The 15,805-nt window shown below is 38.3% G+C and overlaps 8 protein-coding genes across 8 annotated transcripts, besides 2 other annotated features; 4 read left to right on the forward strand and 4 right to left on the reverse strand.

The window, feature by feature from the left end:
• Window positions 1-57: 57 nt before the first annotated feature.
• BEWA_038200 (conserved hypothetical protein) lies at window positions 58-1,710 on the reverse strand (the record flags this gene model as incomplete). Its single annotated transcript, XM_004833178.1, has 6 exons — window positions 58-144; window positions 170-257; window positions 293-420; window positions 456-1,030; window positions 1,065-1,481; window positions 1,527-1,710. 6 exons carry the CDS (start codon window positions 1,708-1,710, stop codon window positions 58-60), a joined length of 1,479 nt encoding a protein of 492 aa, XP_004833235.1.
• Window positions 1,711-2,500: 790 nt separating this feature from the next.
• Window positions 2,501-4,048, forward strand: BEWA_038210 (snoRNA binding domain containing protein; the record flags this gene model as incomplete). Its single annotated transcript, XM_004833179.1, has 1 exon — window positions 2,501-4,048. The coding sequence occupies one exon, from the start codon at window positions 2,501-2,503 to the stop codon at window positions 4,046-4,048; it is 1,548 nt and encodes a 515-aa protein (XP_004833236.1).
• Window positions 3,887-3,920: a sequence feature (GA-rich).
• Window positions 4,049-4,095: 47 nt separating the features above from the next.
• BEWA_038220 (conserved hypothetical protein) lies at window positions 4,096-4,684 on the forward strand. Its single transcript, XM_004833180.1, has 2 exons — window positions 4,096-4,355; window positions 4,390-4,684. Exons 1-2 carry the CDS (start codon window positions 4,119-4,121, stop codon window positions 4,669-4,671), a joined length of 519 nt encoding a protein of 172 aa, XP_004833237.1. The 5' UTR covers window positions 4,096-4,118; the 3' UTR covers window positions 4,672-4,684.
• A 5-nt stretch (window positions 4,685-4,689) lies between these two features.
• BEWA_038230 (histone acetyltransferase, putative) lies at window positions 4,690-6,200 on the reverse strand (the record flags this gene model as incomplete). The annotated part of the gene is made up of 6 exons (XM_004833181.1): window positions 4,690-4,911; window positions 4,946-5,261; window positions 5,296-5,472; window positions 5,506-5,871; window positions 5,906-5,994; window positions 6,030-6,200. 6 exons carry the CDS (start codon window positions 6,198-6,200, stop codon window positions 4,690-4,692), a joined length of 1,341 nt encoding a protein of 446 aa, XP_004833238.1.
• Window positions 6,201-6,239: 39 nt separating this feature from the next.
• BEWA_038240 (conserved hypothetical protein) lies at window positions 6,240-9,936 on the reverse strand. The gene is made up of 8 exons (XM_004833182.1): window positions 7,524-9,936; window positions 7,287-7,489; window positions 7,042-7,251; window positions 6,890-7,005; window positions 6,748-6,854; window positions 6,619-6,712; window positions 6,468-6,581; window positions 6,240-6,432 (listed from the first exon to the last, which is right to left on the reverse strand). Exons 1-8 carry the CDS (start codon window positions 9,725-9,727, stop codon window positions 6,325-6,327), a joined length of 3,156 nt encoding a protein of 1,051 aa, XP_004833239.1. The 5' UTR covers window positions 9,728-9,936; the 3' UTR covers window positions 6,240-6,324.
• Window positions 9,937-10,093: 157 nt separating this feature from the next.
• Window positions 10,094-12,584, forward strand: BEWA_038250 (heat shock family protein; the record flags this gene model as incomplete). Its single annotated transcript, XM_004833183.1, has 11 exons — window positions 10,094-10,309; window positions 10,344-10,491; window positions 10,526-10,611; window positions 10,649-10,911; window positions 10,947-11,330; window positions 11,365-11,548; window positions 11,585-11,923; window positions 11,958-12,095; window positions 12,130-12,224; window positions 12,259-12,403; window positions 12,438-12,584. The coding sequence occupies 11 exons, from the start codon at window positions 10,094-10,096 to the stop codon at window positions 12,582-12,584; spliced, it is 2,145 nt and encodes a 714-aa protein (XP_004833240.1).
• Window positions 12,585-12,595: 11 nt separating this feature from the next.
• On the reverse strand, window positions 12,596-13,618 carry BEWA_038260 (clathrin coat assembly protein, putative). The gene is made up of 3 exons (XM_004833184.1): window positions 12,957-13,618; window positions 12,774-12,918; window positions 12,596-12,740 (listed from the first exon to the last, which is right to left on the reverse strand). The coding sequence occupies exons 1-3, from the start codon at window positions 13,136-13,138 to the stop codon at window positions 12,603-12,605; spliced, it is 465 nt and encodes a 154-aa protein (XP_004833241.1). The 5' UTR covers window positions 13,139-13,618; the 3' UTR covers window positions 12,596-12,602.
• A 132-nt stretch (window positions 13,619-13,750) lies between these two features.
• Window positions 13,751-13,805: a microsatellite.
• A 705-nt stretch (window positions 13,806-14,510) lies between these two features.
• On the forward strand, window positions 14,511-14,975 carry BEWA_038270 (hypothetical protein; the record flags this gene model as incomplete). The annotated part of the gene is made up of 1 exon (XM_004833185.1): window positions 14,511-14,975. The coding sequence occupies one exon, from the start codon at window positions 14,511-14,513 to the stop codon at window positions 14,973-14,975; it is 465 nt and encodes a 154-aa protein (XP_004833242.1).
• Window positions 14,976-15,805: the final 830 nt, after the last annotated feature.

Consider the following 15,805-nt stretch of genomic DNA (forward strand, 5'->3'; position numbering starts at 1 on the left):
AAAATTAAAGTGGTAAGTGCTAGACAGATCAAGGTTCCACATTTCGTGGTCTTTATTTTACTCATTGGTGTCTTCCGTCTTTGTAGAATTATTCAACGTAAAAACAACTAGCTCCTCGATTTGATAGCGTTTAGTCTGACAATTCTATCACAAATGTGTACAAACTTACAACTACAGAACAATAATACGGATGGTTATAACCGCATAAAACAGCTAGAAGGGCTGCCGCGTTAAAATAATATGTCATTATCATGTTTCTGTATCAAAATATGCAATATATTTACAAACAAACAGTGTGCCAACATCGAAACTAGGATTTCCTATCTTGAGTGTTTCCTCATTTATGTTAGATAGTGAAGTTAAAATATCAGCTAATTCTTCATACATGAATGCGATGCAATAAAGTGGGCCGGTGATTGTCTATTTATTGTTAAAAGTATACACAAAAAACTAACCTTATCGGCATAACTTAATCTATCCAGTAGATAAAATTTAGCTTGCTCAAAATTCCCTTTTCCCTTATAATAATCATATAGTAACGTTTGTAACTGATACAGTAACCAATGCTGCTTGAAAACATTTTTGGCATGGTCATAAACCTGGAGGATATCATACAAATCCGATTTGTCAATACAATCTATCCTATATGAATAAGCACGCTCCAAATCAATATACTCTGTAATTTCGGCCTCAGAAAATCTATATCGACACAGAGTGCATGGTGCGCTTACAAGTTTTGATCCTTTATTGTAGATCAAAAATATTGATCCAAAATGACAATTTTTACATAAAAATCCACGGGATACATCAAGACTCTCAGAACAACGATTGCACTGGCAAAAAAAGTGCCAATTCTCCAGCAGTTCTCGGCGCTTGTACGTAGCTGCCAGTAGGTCAGATTCCCCTAAATATGATATAGTTATTTCATCTCCGGGCAGCAGCCTCTTCCTTGCCCGCAATACAAAATAATCCTGGTCAGTGTGATACCAGCAACATGATGCATCGCAACTATGAGCAGTGAATGAAATGCCTACGTTATTATGAATTTCAACTATTAAACTTACGATCATAAATAACTAGACCATCCGGGTCCGTACTTCTTCCAAAGGAATTCAATGGCCAAACTTGTAAGTATAGTTGGTATAATTCTGGGTCAATTAAAACGTCATTATAAAAAAACTCTCCAGTGTCATCAACTATACACAAAGATTCCAAGACTCTCATTACATCTTGTGATACTTCCTGATCAGGATCAAGTACCCACTTGTTCTTAAGCACTGCGTTTGATTCTTCTGTCCCGTTAATTATGCTCAAAAGAGCTGCTTGATGCCACAAAGGTGGCAATGCCAAAGGTGAATCTTCGTGTAATGATGACAACACGCTCCATATATCCGAATTGGATGACGGTATGATAGAAAATAATGGAGCTTCTATGAATATTAACGACCCTGTATCAAACTCTCTGCGAGCGAATAGACAACCTAAGTGATAGCATTTATAAACAATGTGTGTGTACATAAACTAACGTCCTTTCCCTGGCACATTGCTAACTTCTACAAACGAGTCTATTTGTTCGTTAGTATATGGTACCAATGAAGAGATAGAAGGCGAAGAGTCCGTAGCGTCAGATTGCGAGCAATCGTGTGTATCTGCCAAGTTATTGTCTTCTGGTATGCAAATACCGACTTTATCCTTGCTTGTTTCGGACATAGTGGTTAATAATATTCTGCATTGATGAACACTAGAGGGAAACTACATCTAAAGTCCTCACATGTTTATACTGAAGTGGACTCGCCTAGCGGAGATACGACTTGGGCATAGAGGATGTGTGGTAGCTAACATGAGCATTAATATCAAGATTTTAAGATAGGAAACAGTCATGTTATAGTTATGGGAGTCCATAATCCCTTGCTATATAGGCATAGAGAACAATGGTTATATAGGAGTGGCGACCCTAAAATTTCGCATCCAATTTAATACTACATGAAATAATAGTAGAATCAAGGGATTTTAAACGTAAATATGGGTAATATACCCTGCCAACTGTGTAATTGTCGAAGATCGTCCTCTGATATATCACCATTAAGGAATCCAAGATAAGATGTTCAAAAGTATAAATATTAACCACTAAAGTTACTCTATTGACGTAGAAGGATCGATATCCACTCGGTATATAGCATAGAAGGTTTGTTATAGTCGCCTTCAGTTGAAAAGAGGAAGCTGTAGCACCTCATACGATAAATAAAACAAAATTATATATCTATATGAAGTCATCTGTTGAAAACTTTTATCTAAAAACGCTCTACTCAGGTGCTAACTCTTCTCCCCATCATCAGTGAGCTGTTGAACCTCCTCCAGAACTCATTTAATACGCACGTAACACTCTAGTTTATGTTTATATGAAATATTTGTGATCTTTATTTAGTGGAAATCGTGCGAGTGTTCTGAATGCTATTGTTTTGGCTGTCTTGCTAGAAAGATATGCAAATGTACGTACAAGATGACTAAAACATACTTGTTATTCGAGACAGCGGCCGGTTATGGTCTCTATCAGGTGGATAATTGGGACCAAATCGGCCATGATGCCTCCTTGGAAGAGATGATGTTGAGTCAAGACAAGTTTACAGCAACGGTAAAGTTTAAGGCGTTCCAGCCTTTTGGAACCGCCTCTGAAGCCCTAGAAAATATGAGAAGTTTAATAGAAGGCCAAGTTACAGTGCTATTGTCATCGTTTTTGAGTCAGAATCTACCAAAGAAGGAATCAGATTATTCTTTGGCCGTAGTAGATGCAACTTTGGGAAAGAGTTTGTCGCAAAAGGGTTTTAAAGTTATTTATGACTCAAACGTACTGGAACTTATAAGAGGATGTAGACTTTATGAAACAAATAGGTTGACAAAGTTGGCCTCTGGCGGTACTACATTCGATATGCACAACTTCCAAATAGGTCTGGGACACAGCTATAGCAGAAGCAAACTTAAATTCGACCCTGCAAAACAGGATAAACCAATCATAAATTCAGTGGCACTGCTTGACTCTTTAACCAAGAACTTAAATGCCTTCTTTATGAGAGCCCGTGAGTGGTATGGCTGGCATTTCCCAGAGCTATATCAAATCGTTAGTGACAATGTGAAATTTTGTCAAGTTTTAAAGGCCATAAAGAAAAAGGAACAGTATAATTTTGATGATCTTGAGGAACTAACAAATATAACAGGAAGCGAAGAAATTGCCTTGTCAATCAAAAAGGCTTCTAGGCAGTCGATCGGACACGAACTGACCGATTCTGATATGCTGAATATTGAAAGTTTTGCCGATCAAGTCATCAAGCTTGACAAAATGAAGAACAACCTGAGTGAATACTTGGATACAAAGGTATCTCTCGTTGCACCAAACCTCAATACCATTGTTGGACCTGTGGTTTCAGGCAGACTCATTAGTCATGCAGGCTCCCTTGTTAATCTTGCAAAGGCTCCCGCAAGTACTATACAAATCCTAGGGGCTGAAAAGGCGCTATTTAGGGCACTAAAATCAAGAAGCAAAACCCCAAAATATGGGCTCTTGTATCAATCTGCATTCATTGGCAAGGCTACGAATAAGCACAAGGGCAAAGCTGCTAGATATTTAGCAAACAAATGTGCACTGGCCTCAAGACTAGACTGCTTCTGTGATACCACAACTGATGTTTATGGCAAAAAGATGAACGAACAATTGACTAAACGTATGGAATATCTTCTGGGCGGACCCCTACCCGAAGACAACATGACTGTTATGAAAGCGGCACATGAAGAATACAACTCTATAAAGTCCGAGAGAAACAAGAGGGAGCGAGAAGAGGAAAAGGAAGAACAGGTGCCGAGTGAAGAGACTAAAGAACCCCTGGAGTCCGACAAGAAGAAGAAAAAGAAACAGAAAAAGAAGGAAATCGCAAATGAGACCGCCAAGGAGGAAGGAAAGGAAAACGACTCTGCCGGAGATTTGGAACCTGGCGATAAAAAGAAGAAAAAGAAAAAGAAATCGCAAAAGGAAAAGAGTGCACAAGGTGAAAATTAGCTACTCTTCCCTACTTTAATATTTCCTATTCCACATACACAATTTTTGTAACTAGTCACATTTATTTATAATGGAAGAAGATGCACATTTCGAGCAATTGTGTAAAGATGTGTACGGGTATTACGGAAATATACGCGACACACCGCCCAATCAGCTCGCCCTAATCATGTTGAGGTCAATGGGCGAGCACTGGACCCTTGAAGAAGTAGATTATGTGCTAACTAATAGAAATGATGACAATAAGTACCTCAGCTTTCTAGAATTCAGGCGGCTTGCCAAGTCGAAATGGTTCAGGCCCTCCGGCAAGGTATTACAAACCTACACATTTTACATTACTTTAGAACGACAAGCTTATAGTCAGTGGAGGTTACGAAGTGCCCCTAAATATGCCAATAGAAGATGTAAAGGAACTCGAATCCGCATTTAACAGGATATCGGACTTTTACTCTCCGAAACAAACACCCAGGAAAACTGTGGAGCTAGATGCACTTTATAGTATACTAACAGGGGTTGGAGATAAAATGCCAAAAAACATCGCCAAACAGGTACTCTCGGACCTGCACGTATACGAAAACAAAGTCTCACTTAGAGCATTATTATGTCTATTAGGAAGCAAAACATAATTGATATTTTACATAGTCTCATACTGGAGTGAGTTCATTGTGTGCATCATATGGAATCCAATGAAGCTTTTCCATATACAACTTTCTAGTCTTTGTTCGCGATTTAGATAGCAATTCCCTCTTCTTCTCCGGCAATATTGTAATCACCGATGTACCATTAGATAGTGTATGCAAAAGACCCAACTCTTCTAGGCATGATATAATATCGGCTGGTTCAAATGCAGTCATTTGCGATAGTGTCTGTAGAAAATAAAGAAATAAATGAGCAACAAACCTGTATAGATACGCCCTCATATTTAGGATCAAATAAAATCTCAAGCAAAACTTCCGACCAATAGGACATGTATGAAGCCTTACCCAAATCCGACAATGGACGTTCAGGTGTACCTGTTTTCCCTTCCTTTTTAGATAGCAAGTAGCTGAAAGCCGTCAAATATTTTCCATAACCCTTTCGCTGATGTTGAGGAAGGGATAAAAGGCAGGACACATTATTTTTAGAATGTTTTTCCTTGGAAAAATAGCCAGTAATGTGATAACCGTTATCATCATATTCAGTCATGACATAAAATATAAACAAAACAACAGTATGCCTACATTAATATATTCACAAGAAAATAAACAAACCTCAAACTCTTGTGGTCAAGAAACAATTTAGACAAATAACACAAATTTTCACAGTATACCGTGCTCATTGCTCCGTCAACCTCAAACATAGCTAGGTTTTCGTCCCTGTAAATTTCATTACCCGGTGGATGATGCAATTCGCATTGGGACATGTGCCAATTAAGTTCATCCTCGTGCCTAAATTCGTTAAAAATAAAGACGGTAACAAACTTGAAAAATGACAAGCAAAATTCGCAAATGTACAAAATGTCAATATTCTGATAAGGTGCCGGATATGGCGAGAAATACCAGGTGTCAACCATAAACGGTCCAAGCTTGATCCTATTAATAGTCTTTAACTTCGTATTCATTTCATGCTCTCTAAGATATTCCTCATCGATACCGGCATGATCATGATGAAACTCTGGTTCGGTGTCATGTATCGCTGATTCGTTTGCTGGCGGACCTTCATCAAGTGTGCGTATGTGTTCCATAGCCAACCAGCAGTCCAACCTACGATCCAACCCAGACCAGTGGATGTAGTAATCATATTCCACCTGTGATATTTCATTTATATTGGCGGAAGGGTCGCATGGCCTGTGTATTCAAGATAGAGAGTAAATCCCTGTACCTGGCGTGAACTACGGTACACCTCCTCCAACAATCCCTCGACAAATCTTTACCCCAAAGCTCATATTCCATAGGAAAAGCGGTAGGAAACTGACGATAATGAGAGTTGGCAAAAGTGGACTTACCTGTTGGGAGTACAGTTCCCTGGCTTTTGCAAGAATTGCGCTTTTTTCCCTTGACTTGTGGGCAGATTTGGATGATTTTGATACAGCACCTTCCTTCGAGGCTTTCTTTCCCGTTACGGGCCTGCCCTTTTCATTGCTTTCAGTCCTCGCCAGTGGCTGCTTGGTAACCATCTTGTGAAAGGCGAAATGACATGGGAAACCCCCGAATATAAACACACAATGAATTGATTTACAAGTTAAAATTAGTGTGTGAGTGCATTTCAACGAAATATTTCACATTCCTAATAAGCCCACCCTATATCTGCTCGGTCTCATTTGATAAAAACGGTAGAATCGAATCGGGACTCAATTGGCAAATGTTAGTATAGTTTATATCGTTTAGTCCCTTGAAGAGTTCATCAACCTGAAAATTACTGTGTCTAATCATAAGCAACTTACACTGCCTCTGCTCGTTATGCAAGATATGGACTTTGGTGGACCGTCAAAGGTCAAAAATTCCTTTAGGTACTTTTCTGTTGCAACTTTAATATCTTCGATGCTCACTTCTTGTATCTATAGACAATAATGTGTGGACAAAACTGAAAGTAACCTTGTCTACAACTTCCTTGTTATGGTTTATACTTGTCTGCCTCAAAGCAGACAAAAAGGTTTCTTGACTGTATTCCGATAATGTCTCCTCGTTGCTATAGAAAGTTGATATAATGGCAAGCTAACGAACCTTAATACTCTGAAAATCAAGGAGGCCTTGGCTGCCATTATATCATCATCTGGTACTGATGTTGGGGAAAGTATCTTACAAATTGCATCCTGTGTAGCCTTCAAGGCCTATATAAGAAATGTGAACGCAAATATTTACTGACCTGAATCAAATCTGTGGCCTGGAAAATGGATAGATATATCTCTCCTTGAGAAGGGAAATAAACAACTGCATGGTTATATGCATACCCTCCTCCACGTATAACTCTATACAGTGGCCCTGAAAGAAGATGTATACTTGTTATAATCGTCTTACCCTCTACCATGGATAGATATTCTGCGATCACAGATAAGGCTATATAGTCTGGATTGTCGTATCCAATTGGTGCCGGAATTGTTATTCTAAAATACGTTACATCGGTCGACGCTAATGATGATAGTATAGCACTATTGCTCTTGAATTCTTTGTCAGTCCCATATTTAAAGTTGAAGTGATCAGATAATGGCTTGTCTATACTTGATGAACCTATACAGTGTGTAAATTGTGTGAATTTGAATTACATGGGAGGTTCTTCCAAAAGTTAATCCATCCAACCGGTAGCTTTGATAAATCAGCCGTAATATGCAAACACATGTTTTCCGGTCTAAAAACCTTTTTATGTAAGGCTGTCAATGATTCCACCAAATCCTTATCAACCACTGATTTAAGAAACGCATTTTGCTGTCCTAGACTACATGTGTTCCTCACAGAATCGCTTTTTATACTGAAAGCATGTTATGTTAAAGGTATATGCTTACCGTAAAGCGGTGGATATCTGCCTCACCAGACACTTGGCTGACCTTTTCTTCTTGGAAAATGATGTTAATAACGAATTTATGTGATTTTTAATAATTTCAGACGAATATTCAATGTTATACACAATATTGAAAAATATTTCCAATATTTTTTCATAGTTTTCAACCGGGCTGGTAAAATAGACCGAAATGAATCCAGAATATTCATCAGGTAAAAGTGAAGAACTATTCAAGCCCAAATTTGAACCGTAAGATGTGGTATTGTCCATAAGCATTTGTATGAAATCCTCAGCTTTCACAAGTTTATCATCCACAGATACATTGGATTCAAACATCAAGATTGATAATATTAATAACAATCTCTTTTCATCTAAACTCAAATCCAGGTCTATCGTGGAAAACAATAGATAAATTTTTACAAAGTCTGATGAAATATGGTTTACTTGTATGGGATATTTGATCAAATTCAACTCTTGAGCCAAAGAGTCTATATCCTCAATCGTTCCTTTACCAGTGTCCTTGTTGTATATCAAGACGTTGTTAAAGGAAGCATCAGCCCCCTTTCCAACTCCATCCACTAGGTCAGATGATTTGAAATTGCGTAGTAGAGGCCATTTTGGTAGCGATATGTTCGAACTGTTGCAAAATCCAAAACCTTCTATTACTTCCTTTGGAGGACCATTGTTATTCTCAAACATAGATTCCACACGGGTTTTATTATCATTTAGTTTTTCTAAGCCATGTTCTTCTATTTGCTTCCTTATAAGTTCCTCTTCAAACTCCTGTATCTCTGTACTGAGTTTAGTACTAGGTATGCATTTTATTGATACATTAGGCGCATCAATAAAATATGTTTCAAGAATATCTTTCCAGTATGATTCATCCTTTGATAGTAGTCTTTTAACCATCTCTGTGCTATTTAACAACTGTTCCAATTGTTGTGCGCTCTCAGAATATAGTATATATCCTATTATTGATTCAATTAATGTTTCATGAGGTGATGTTTCAATCTGCCTTAAATAGGTCATATTACCCCTCTCTATTAACATGTGAAGTCTTTCCATGTCAAGAGGAGAATTATAAACATCAGTTATGGAACTACACAGTTTTTCTTCAACGGTTGTCATTTTATCAGAGTCCTTGAATGGGACATCCTTTACAACTAGCTGGAAATAAATTTCTTTAAAGCAATCCATTGAAAAATCTACACAGCTACCATATGGATCACCATTATGTATCATAGCCCTTTCCAGTGGTGATGTGGTAGAATCTACCAAGTATGACCCAACCAATGATATTGCTCTTATTAATTCAAAGTTATCCCAAGCAGGTCCTCTCCAGGACAAACTATAATTTCCGTTATCTTCTTCCTCACTCGGAAAGGCCACTTGCGATTTTACGGATTGCTCCAACTTTTGTACATGTCTAAGTTCACTCCACGGTTTATTAGCATCGTTATCATGCTTTGCTTTTTTCTGAGGATGATATTCTATACTCTCTGTTTCTGTTTTTTCTATTGTACTCAGAATGAGGGACTCATCAAAGACGTTTCCGCATATCACAATGGACAGATTATCCCATCTGTAAAACTTTTTATGAAATTCTCTGACTCTATCGACATTCGTAGAACGTATACCATCCAATCTTCCTCCAGTATTCATCTTATAGCCACTGTCCCCTGGATAAAGTTTGTCTAGCGCTTCAAAGTGCATAATGCTTTCAGCGGTATTTTCACATGACTTCATTTCACAATAAACTACACCAGAATTTGAACCATCAGCTGTGATATGATGTACATCAGTCATGAAAGCTTCTTCGGTGAGTGTTGGATGTAAAATATGGTCCAAATAGATGGGTAGCATTTTCAATGTTCCATCCAGGCCAGCGGTGGATAATGTGTAAGCGGTATGATCGGTCGCTGTCCATGCATTCGTTCCCATTGACAGTGCTCTGCATGCCAAAATGTCCAAAGTTCCTCTGTATGGGTAGCGTTCGCTCCCTAGGAAGATTATATGCTCCAAAGTATGAGGTAGACCTTCATGGTTATCTGCCTGTGTCGGAATGACAAAGTAGGAATTTACAATGGGTGTATCATATGCTAGAAGGAAGACCTTCACGCCAGTTCTTTGCGATATAAACTCCTTTACTTCGACGTGTTTAATAGTAAAACTATTCACCAGGGAAAATTTCGCCTGTGATGAAACCATTTGTACCTTTACAATAAAAATGAGTGGAATCAATAATGTTACTGCGATTAACAGTCTTCCTTGACTAAATCATCGTTATCTTGGCATAGCAAGCTGTACGTATGTTTATAGTGATTTTACACGCACATTGCACTTTTTAACAAAGTTATCTGTACAATTCACCTGAATTATCATAAATTGTCTCGTTTAAGCTTCACTATTGTGATACTGGGAACCAAAGCGCCGTGCATGTGGTGTTAGGGGATTCCATGATGGAATCAAACTCATTGTGTACAAAACAAACATTTGGTTTATCCGTTCTGTATAATCTTAGAGTTGTATCGATCTATACTTTACAGCTTGTACGAGAAAAAGACAATTGAAAAGATGAGGCCCGGTAATACCGCCAAAAGAATAGCCCTAAGAGGCCTAAAACCAAATAAAAGCCATGTGGAACTTGGAGCACATGGAAACCTCGGTTCCTTCAATCTACGTATTCCATGTGTAGGACGTGGATGCTCTATTCCAGTTGCAAAGGCTCTGACTGGCAGTGGAATCCTCAAAAGCCAAAATATGAGCTACTCAAGTACAAGTGATGCAGACGTAAGAAAGATTCATAACGTTTAATATGATTTAGGTCTATCAATTTAAAGCTGAAACCCAAAAATTGCTACAAATTGTGGCTCACTCTCTCTACACTGACAAGGAGGTCTTTATCCGTGAACTAATTAGCAACGCTAGCGATGCTCTAGAAAAGTTGAGGTTCTTGGAATCCACCGTAGAAGGTAACTATAATGTTCTATAAACTCTAAAATTTAGGTTTGTCTGCAAACAAAGTTGACCACGATGTTCCATACAAAATAAAGATAACAACCGACGCTGCAACAAAAACTTTTACAATTGAGGTATGTTCATGAGCTAAGGAAAATACATCAACTCTAGGATACTGGTGTTGGAATGAGCAAGGATGAAATTATAAATAATCTTGGTACAATTGCAAAATCTGGTTCACTGGAGTTTTTGGAGGATCCATCATTAAACGCAAAAGATAAAGCAAACGCCATAATTGGGCAGTTCGGTGTAGGATTCTACAGTTCATTTGTTGTTTCAAGCAAAGTTGATGTATTTACCAGGAGTTATGATCCAGAGAAGGGAAAAATGGGCTATCATTGGTCTTCTGATGGTACTGGATCATTCAGCATTAGGTTTGGTTTTTATCCCATAAATATAAATATCTTAGGGAAGTGGAGAATCTACCACGTGGAACCAAAATTATCTGTTATTTGCGTGACGATTGTGTTGCATTTAGCAACGCTGGAAATGTTAAACAGATTGCGGAAAAATTCTCGGCGTTCATCAACTTCCCGTTATTTGCCCAGGAAGGTGATAAAGAAGTTGAAATTACTACGCAAAAACCATTGTGGGTAGAAAAGAGTGCCACAGATGAGGAGCATACCAAATTTTTCAGATTTCTAAACAACACATCATGGGGAGAACCAATGTACAAATTCCTGTTCCATTCTGATGCTCCACTATCCATAAAATCTCTATTTTACATACCATCCGATGCACCAAATAGAATGTTCCAATCGAGCAATGACGTTGGTGTATCGCTCTATTCAAGGTATGTAATTACATTACCATATAAAACCGTGTAGGAGAGTTTTAATTAAAAAGTCAGCTGATAACATTATACCAAAATGGTTGTTTTTTGTCAAGGGTGTAATTGATTGTGAAGATATGCCTCTTAATGTTAGCCGTGAAACAATGCAGAATAATCAGCTCATCAAAAAACTGTCAAACACAATTGTCTTACGCATTCTAAAGTTCTTGAACGATCAGGTTAGTTGTTATAAAAATTTTTACACTTTTAATTAGAGCAAGAGCAATCCAGAAGAATACAGAAAATTTTATGACAAGTACAGCTATTACATCAAGGAGGGAGTACTTGATGAATGCCACAAAAATGGGACCCATAAAGACCAATTGTTATCCCTTTTAAGGTTTGAATCAACTCTTGGTAATCCCAATGAGCTTATATCTTTGGACGAATATTTGACAACAATGAAGGAAAACCAGAAGAATATCTACTACTTTTGTGCAAACAATAGGGAAACCGCTTTGGCGAGCCCATACATGGAGTCTTTTAAGAGGAGAAATCGCAATGTACTCTTGATGTATGAGGATATTGATGAATTCGTATCAATGAACATTCAGGTAATTTTCAAAAGATCTCTTATCTATCTTTTAGAACTTTAAGGATAAAAAGTTTGTTGCGATTGATTCCCCTGAGGACGACTTTGAACCGGAACTAGATGAAGTCCCAGCAGAAAATGCGTTGGAAGTTTTAACTGAGGACCAAAAGAAAACCCTCTCTGAATTTGTACAGGTACGAGAAATCTCACACAATACGAAACCTATAGACGACACTCGGAACAAAAGTTAATGCGGTCAAGTTCTCAGACAGACTTGTTGACTCTCCTGCAGTAGTTACAGGCTTCTTGTCATCAGCATTGAGGTAAATTTCTGACCATAATAAACATTCCTTGTAGAAAAGTTATGAAGGCAACAATGAAAGGTGCAGCTGATTCCGCAAACAGTTTGTCTTCACTGCCATCAACTTTGGAACTCAATCCCAAGCATCAAATAAATGTAAAAATATTCCACCTTATCGAAAGGAACCCAGAAATTGCAAAGGTAGTCCATTTTTATCATCATACAATAACTTCAGCTCCTCGTTGGACAACTTTATGACAATGCAACAATCGCCGCCGGAATAGTCGACGATCCCAGAATGATGCTTGGAAGACTAAACCAGCTCCTTAATGTAACTGCAGACTATGCATACAATGTAAAACACGATAAAGAAGAAGAATAATAATAATAATTGTTTATTTCATGATTCTGTTTTCGATGAAAATGGCTTTGACTTTTCTGTCATTGCGTCCTGAGCGGCCACAGACCTCAGAACTGCCCTTTTGTTGCTTTCGTAAAAGTCTCCATCTATAAAGACCTCGTCAAAGAGGTGATAAGCCTAAAGGATGTCATGGTAAGGAATGAAACGCACCTTGTGGAAGTTGAAAACCAGATCTAGCTCGCACACATTGCGAAAATATGAATCGAGTAATTCAACGTAGTGATGAATCATCTCCAAAACGATCAATTCATTGGTATCTGTGTCCACGCAGGCCATGAAGTATAGGCTTGCGTATCTGTAGAGTTATGAGTCTTGCTAGAGCTATTCCCGTACCTTCTAAATACAATCTTGTCCTTGCGCCATTCCAAAAAGTTACACTGCTTAGCGTTGCGATTTACCACGAGATGCGACAGTTCCTTGATTATCGTCGCTTTCTCCTTGCTGTCAATGGGAACAAACCATTTTACCAGACGAACTTTACACTGCCGGCTTATAGCCAGGAAAAACTTTATCATTTTAACATAATAATCGGAAATTGACGCACAGTCGTCGCTTGGCAAAATGTGTGGATGTGGAAATGCCAAACGCCAGACAAATTTTCACTCGGCATTGGCTCTGAAAGCTCAACATTAGCGCCGCGTTGAAATTTTGGATCTGCTCTGGCAATTCTGCGAATTACTCCTCATTATGGATAGCCGCTGGTCTCTAACAAAAGGGCCAGAGCTCTTGCCCATTTCTACTCGCCAGTTAAAGGTACTGGTGGTCATTTAAGGTGTATAGCAGTCATCTGAATTGGCAGATGATGGCTCTAATTTCACGCAAAGAGAATTTGGAGGTTAACAAGGATGTCTACTCGGGAAGGGTGCCTTCCTGGTGAGCTCTTTTGGCAGTACCTTTGGCTCAAACCAAAGAGTTTTCACGCTAATAAGTGCATTAGGATGTGTTTCATTGGTAATGGTATGTCAAAGGTTCCCAGAGAAGAATAGAAGGGGAATGAGGATAATACCACTATAAAGGAAGCGCCAAGTCTCCACAGACTTTTGTGGTATTCATATACCATGGCTGCTTGTATCATTTACATATGATTGCCTCCCAATAATGCATAGTGTATAACGATATTCACGTGCAAGAAAAGAGAAAGAAAGAAAGAAAGAAAGAAAGAAAGAAAGAAAGAAAGAAAGACGTATAAATGAATTAGAAACCACATTTGTTATCGTTCTACATTGTTTTAAAACCAGGGACCTTGCGCACCGTCGTTTGTATTTGTGCCAAGTCCATAGACTTGCAATTTTCCTAATGGCATGCCATCACAATGTTCTGAAGTTTGGCATCAAAATATGCATATTACACTTTCCATTAGTGTTCAAAGCTTTAGAAAGTAAAGTGATAAATTCCACTCTTTACGTGCAGTATCACTAGTTTTGAATTACCCTTTGGGTATAATTTGCAGAGAAGGCATGCATGACGATCATCTAGGCTCCAAAATTCGGTTATGCTACAGGGAAATCGTGGCCGTGATTCTGAGTTTTTGGACTCATTGGAATGGAAAAGGACAAACATGAAGAAGAGATATAAAAGTACCAAGATCCTCATATTCTTCTACTACGAAGAACGGAGATTCCATCACATCCCTCCATTTTCCTGCGTGATGTGTCTATAAGAACCTGGTATAAATATTAAAGAGGAAGAAATAGACAGGAGGGTCCTAAAGAAAATGATGGATGAAGTCAAAATGTTCTGTGAAGCCTCAGGATTGGAAATAAACAGAGAAAAGTCAGCTACAAACTCGCCTCTCTGCGAAGACACTGCGGTACTATTAGAAGGAACTGCAATGTATAAATACTTGGGTATAATGGAGGACAGATCAAGCATCCCATCTTTGGAGTCATGGGAAAAATCCGAGCCGAAATTTTGGCAAGGGTTGAAAAATTAGCAAAAACCAAGCTGAACGGGAGAAACATGTTCAAGGCGATAAATATGTTTGCAGTGTCCCTCCTGAATTACTACACTGGATTGCTAAGACTTTTACCGGATGATTTCGAGGCACTAGACTTGGACATCCGCAAAATACTGGTAAAACATAGGATACATTACCTGAATGCATCCCCTGAAAGACTCTACCTTAAAAGAGATCAATGCGGACGGGGACTAGCATCAGCAACCTTTAGATCTGAAAAGATGTTGCTAACATTCTGGGACACCTTGAGAAAAGGTAGTGAGACATCCAGACGCCGTGCATTGATAATGAAAATTGAAAATGAAGACCTCACCCATATGTCACGCATAGAAGGATTTGTCAGATGCAAAGGAGAAACTGCTACTGTAGACAACATGGCCACATGTTCAATCTAACGAGAAAGAAAATAAAAGGCTAAACAATGCAAGAGATACTCATGGGATGTTTATAAGACTCCTATCTACTCCTCATCCATACATTCATCCTCCCTCACAACTAGTTCACAGTCAGAGAGACTATCCACAGAACAAGATGAGTAAGTATCAACACAGTCTTCAGTAGTACAATCAACACTCACGTCAGTAGAAATAAGTTCGTCTATCTAATCATCAACTTCCACCGAGTCCATAGTGGAGTAGACATGACCAGAAAGTTGTGCATGCAGGTTTGGAAGGAATTTTCTGATTACGCCATCCTTTAGCACAAAATATACCTCCACAAATTCCCAATTTTACAACTAGTACTCCAAAAAGTGTGTGAATAATCTTCATTCTTCCATGTTACAAATGTTGAAGAATGTGTAGGAAGAGACTCATTCACACCCCAGATGACTCAACATTTCTTCTTCCACATGCATTATTCGTTCTTCCTTAATACCTGACTTCCCATAATTTCTACTATTAATGTTAAAAAATAGTGCTATTAGATGATTCCAACAGGCTCTTCTTGGACCCGCTTATTACAGAGAAATCCGCTGGTGTAGAAAAGGAAAAGTTGATGGAGAAATAAATTTATAGTACAATAGCATGTAATAAAAACCACATTGTATATATATCATATGAGTTTATAATAAATATTCCGTAAAGGAAGATCGGTATTGTTTATTAAGTTGGTATTAGGACTAATGTGGATGAAGTAATTATGAAAATCTTCCTAATTAGTTTTTACTCATCTTGCTAAAATCTGGATCACCCGATTCTTTAAATTTGTTAGCCCATAAATGTCT

The sequence above is a fragment of the Theileria equi genome (genome assembly GCF_000342415.1).
Source record: "Theileria equi strain WA chromosome 2 map unlocalized gcontig_1105316255037, whole genome shotgun sequence".
NCBI classification, from domain to species: domain Eukaryota; phylum Apicomplexa; class Aconoidasida; order Piroplasmida; family Theileriidae; genus Theileria; species Theileria equi.

What these genes read in the sequence shown, in the direction of transcription:
- BEWA_038220 (XM_004833180.1), top strand. Translation starts at nt 4,119, where the DNA reads ATGGAAGAAGATGCACATTTCGAGCAATTGTGTAAAGATGTGTACGGG. An exon ending in GGTTCAGGCCCTCCGGCAAG is followed by an intron (nt 4,356 to 4,389) that starts GTATTACAAACC and finishes ACATTACTTTAG; the next exon opens with AACGACAAGCTTATAGTCAG.
- BEWA_038240 (XM_004833182.1), bottom strand. Translation starts at nt 9,727, where the DNA reads ATGGTTTCATCACAGGCGAAATTTTCCCTGGTGAATAGTTTTACTATT. An exon ending in AGGCCACAGATTTGATTCAG is followed by an intron (nt 6,855 to 6,889) that starts GTCAGTAAATAT and finishes TTTCTTATATAG; the next exon opens with GCCTTGAAGGCTACACAGGA. An exon ending in GCATAACGAGCAGAGGCAGT is followed by an intron (nt 6,433 to 6,467) that starts GTAAGTTGCTTA and finishes AGTAATTTTCAG; the next exon opens with GTTGATGAACTCTTCAAGGG.
- BEWA_038260 (XM_004833184.1), bottom strand. Translation starts at nt 13,138, where the DNA reads ATGATAAAGTTTTTCCTGGCTATAAGCCGGCAGTGTAAAGTTCGTCTG. An exon ending in GACAAGATTGTATTTAGAAG is followed by an intron (nt 12,919 to 12,956) that starts GTACGGGAATAG and finishes ATAACTCTACAG; the next exon opens with ATACGCAAGCCTATACTTCA. An exon ending in TGGTTTTCAACTTCCACAAG is followed by an intron (nt 12,741 to 12,773) that starts GTGCGTTTCATT and finishes GACATCCTTTAG; the next exon opens with GCTTATCACCTCTTTGACGA.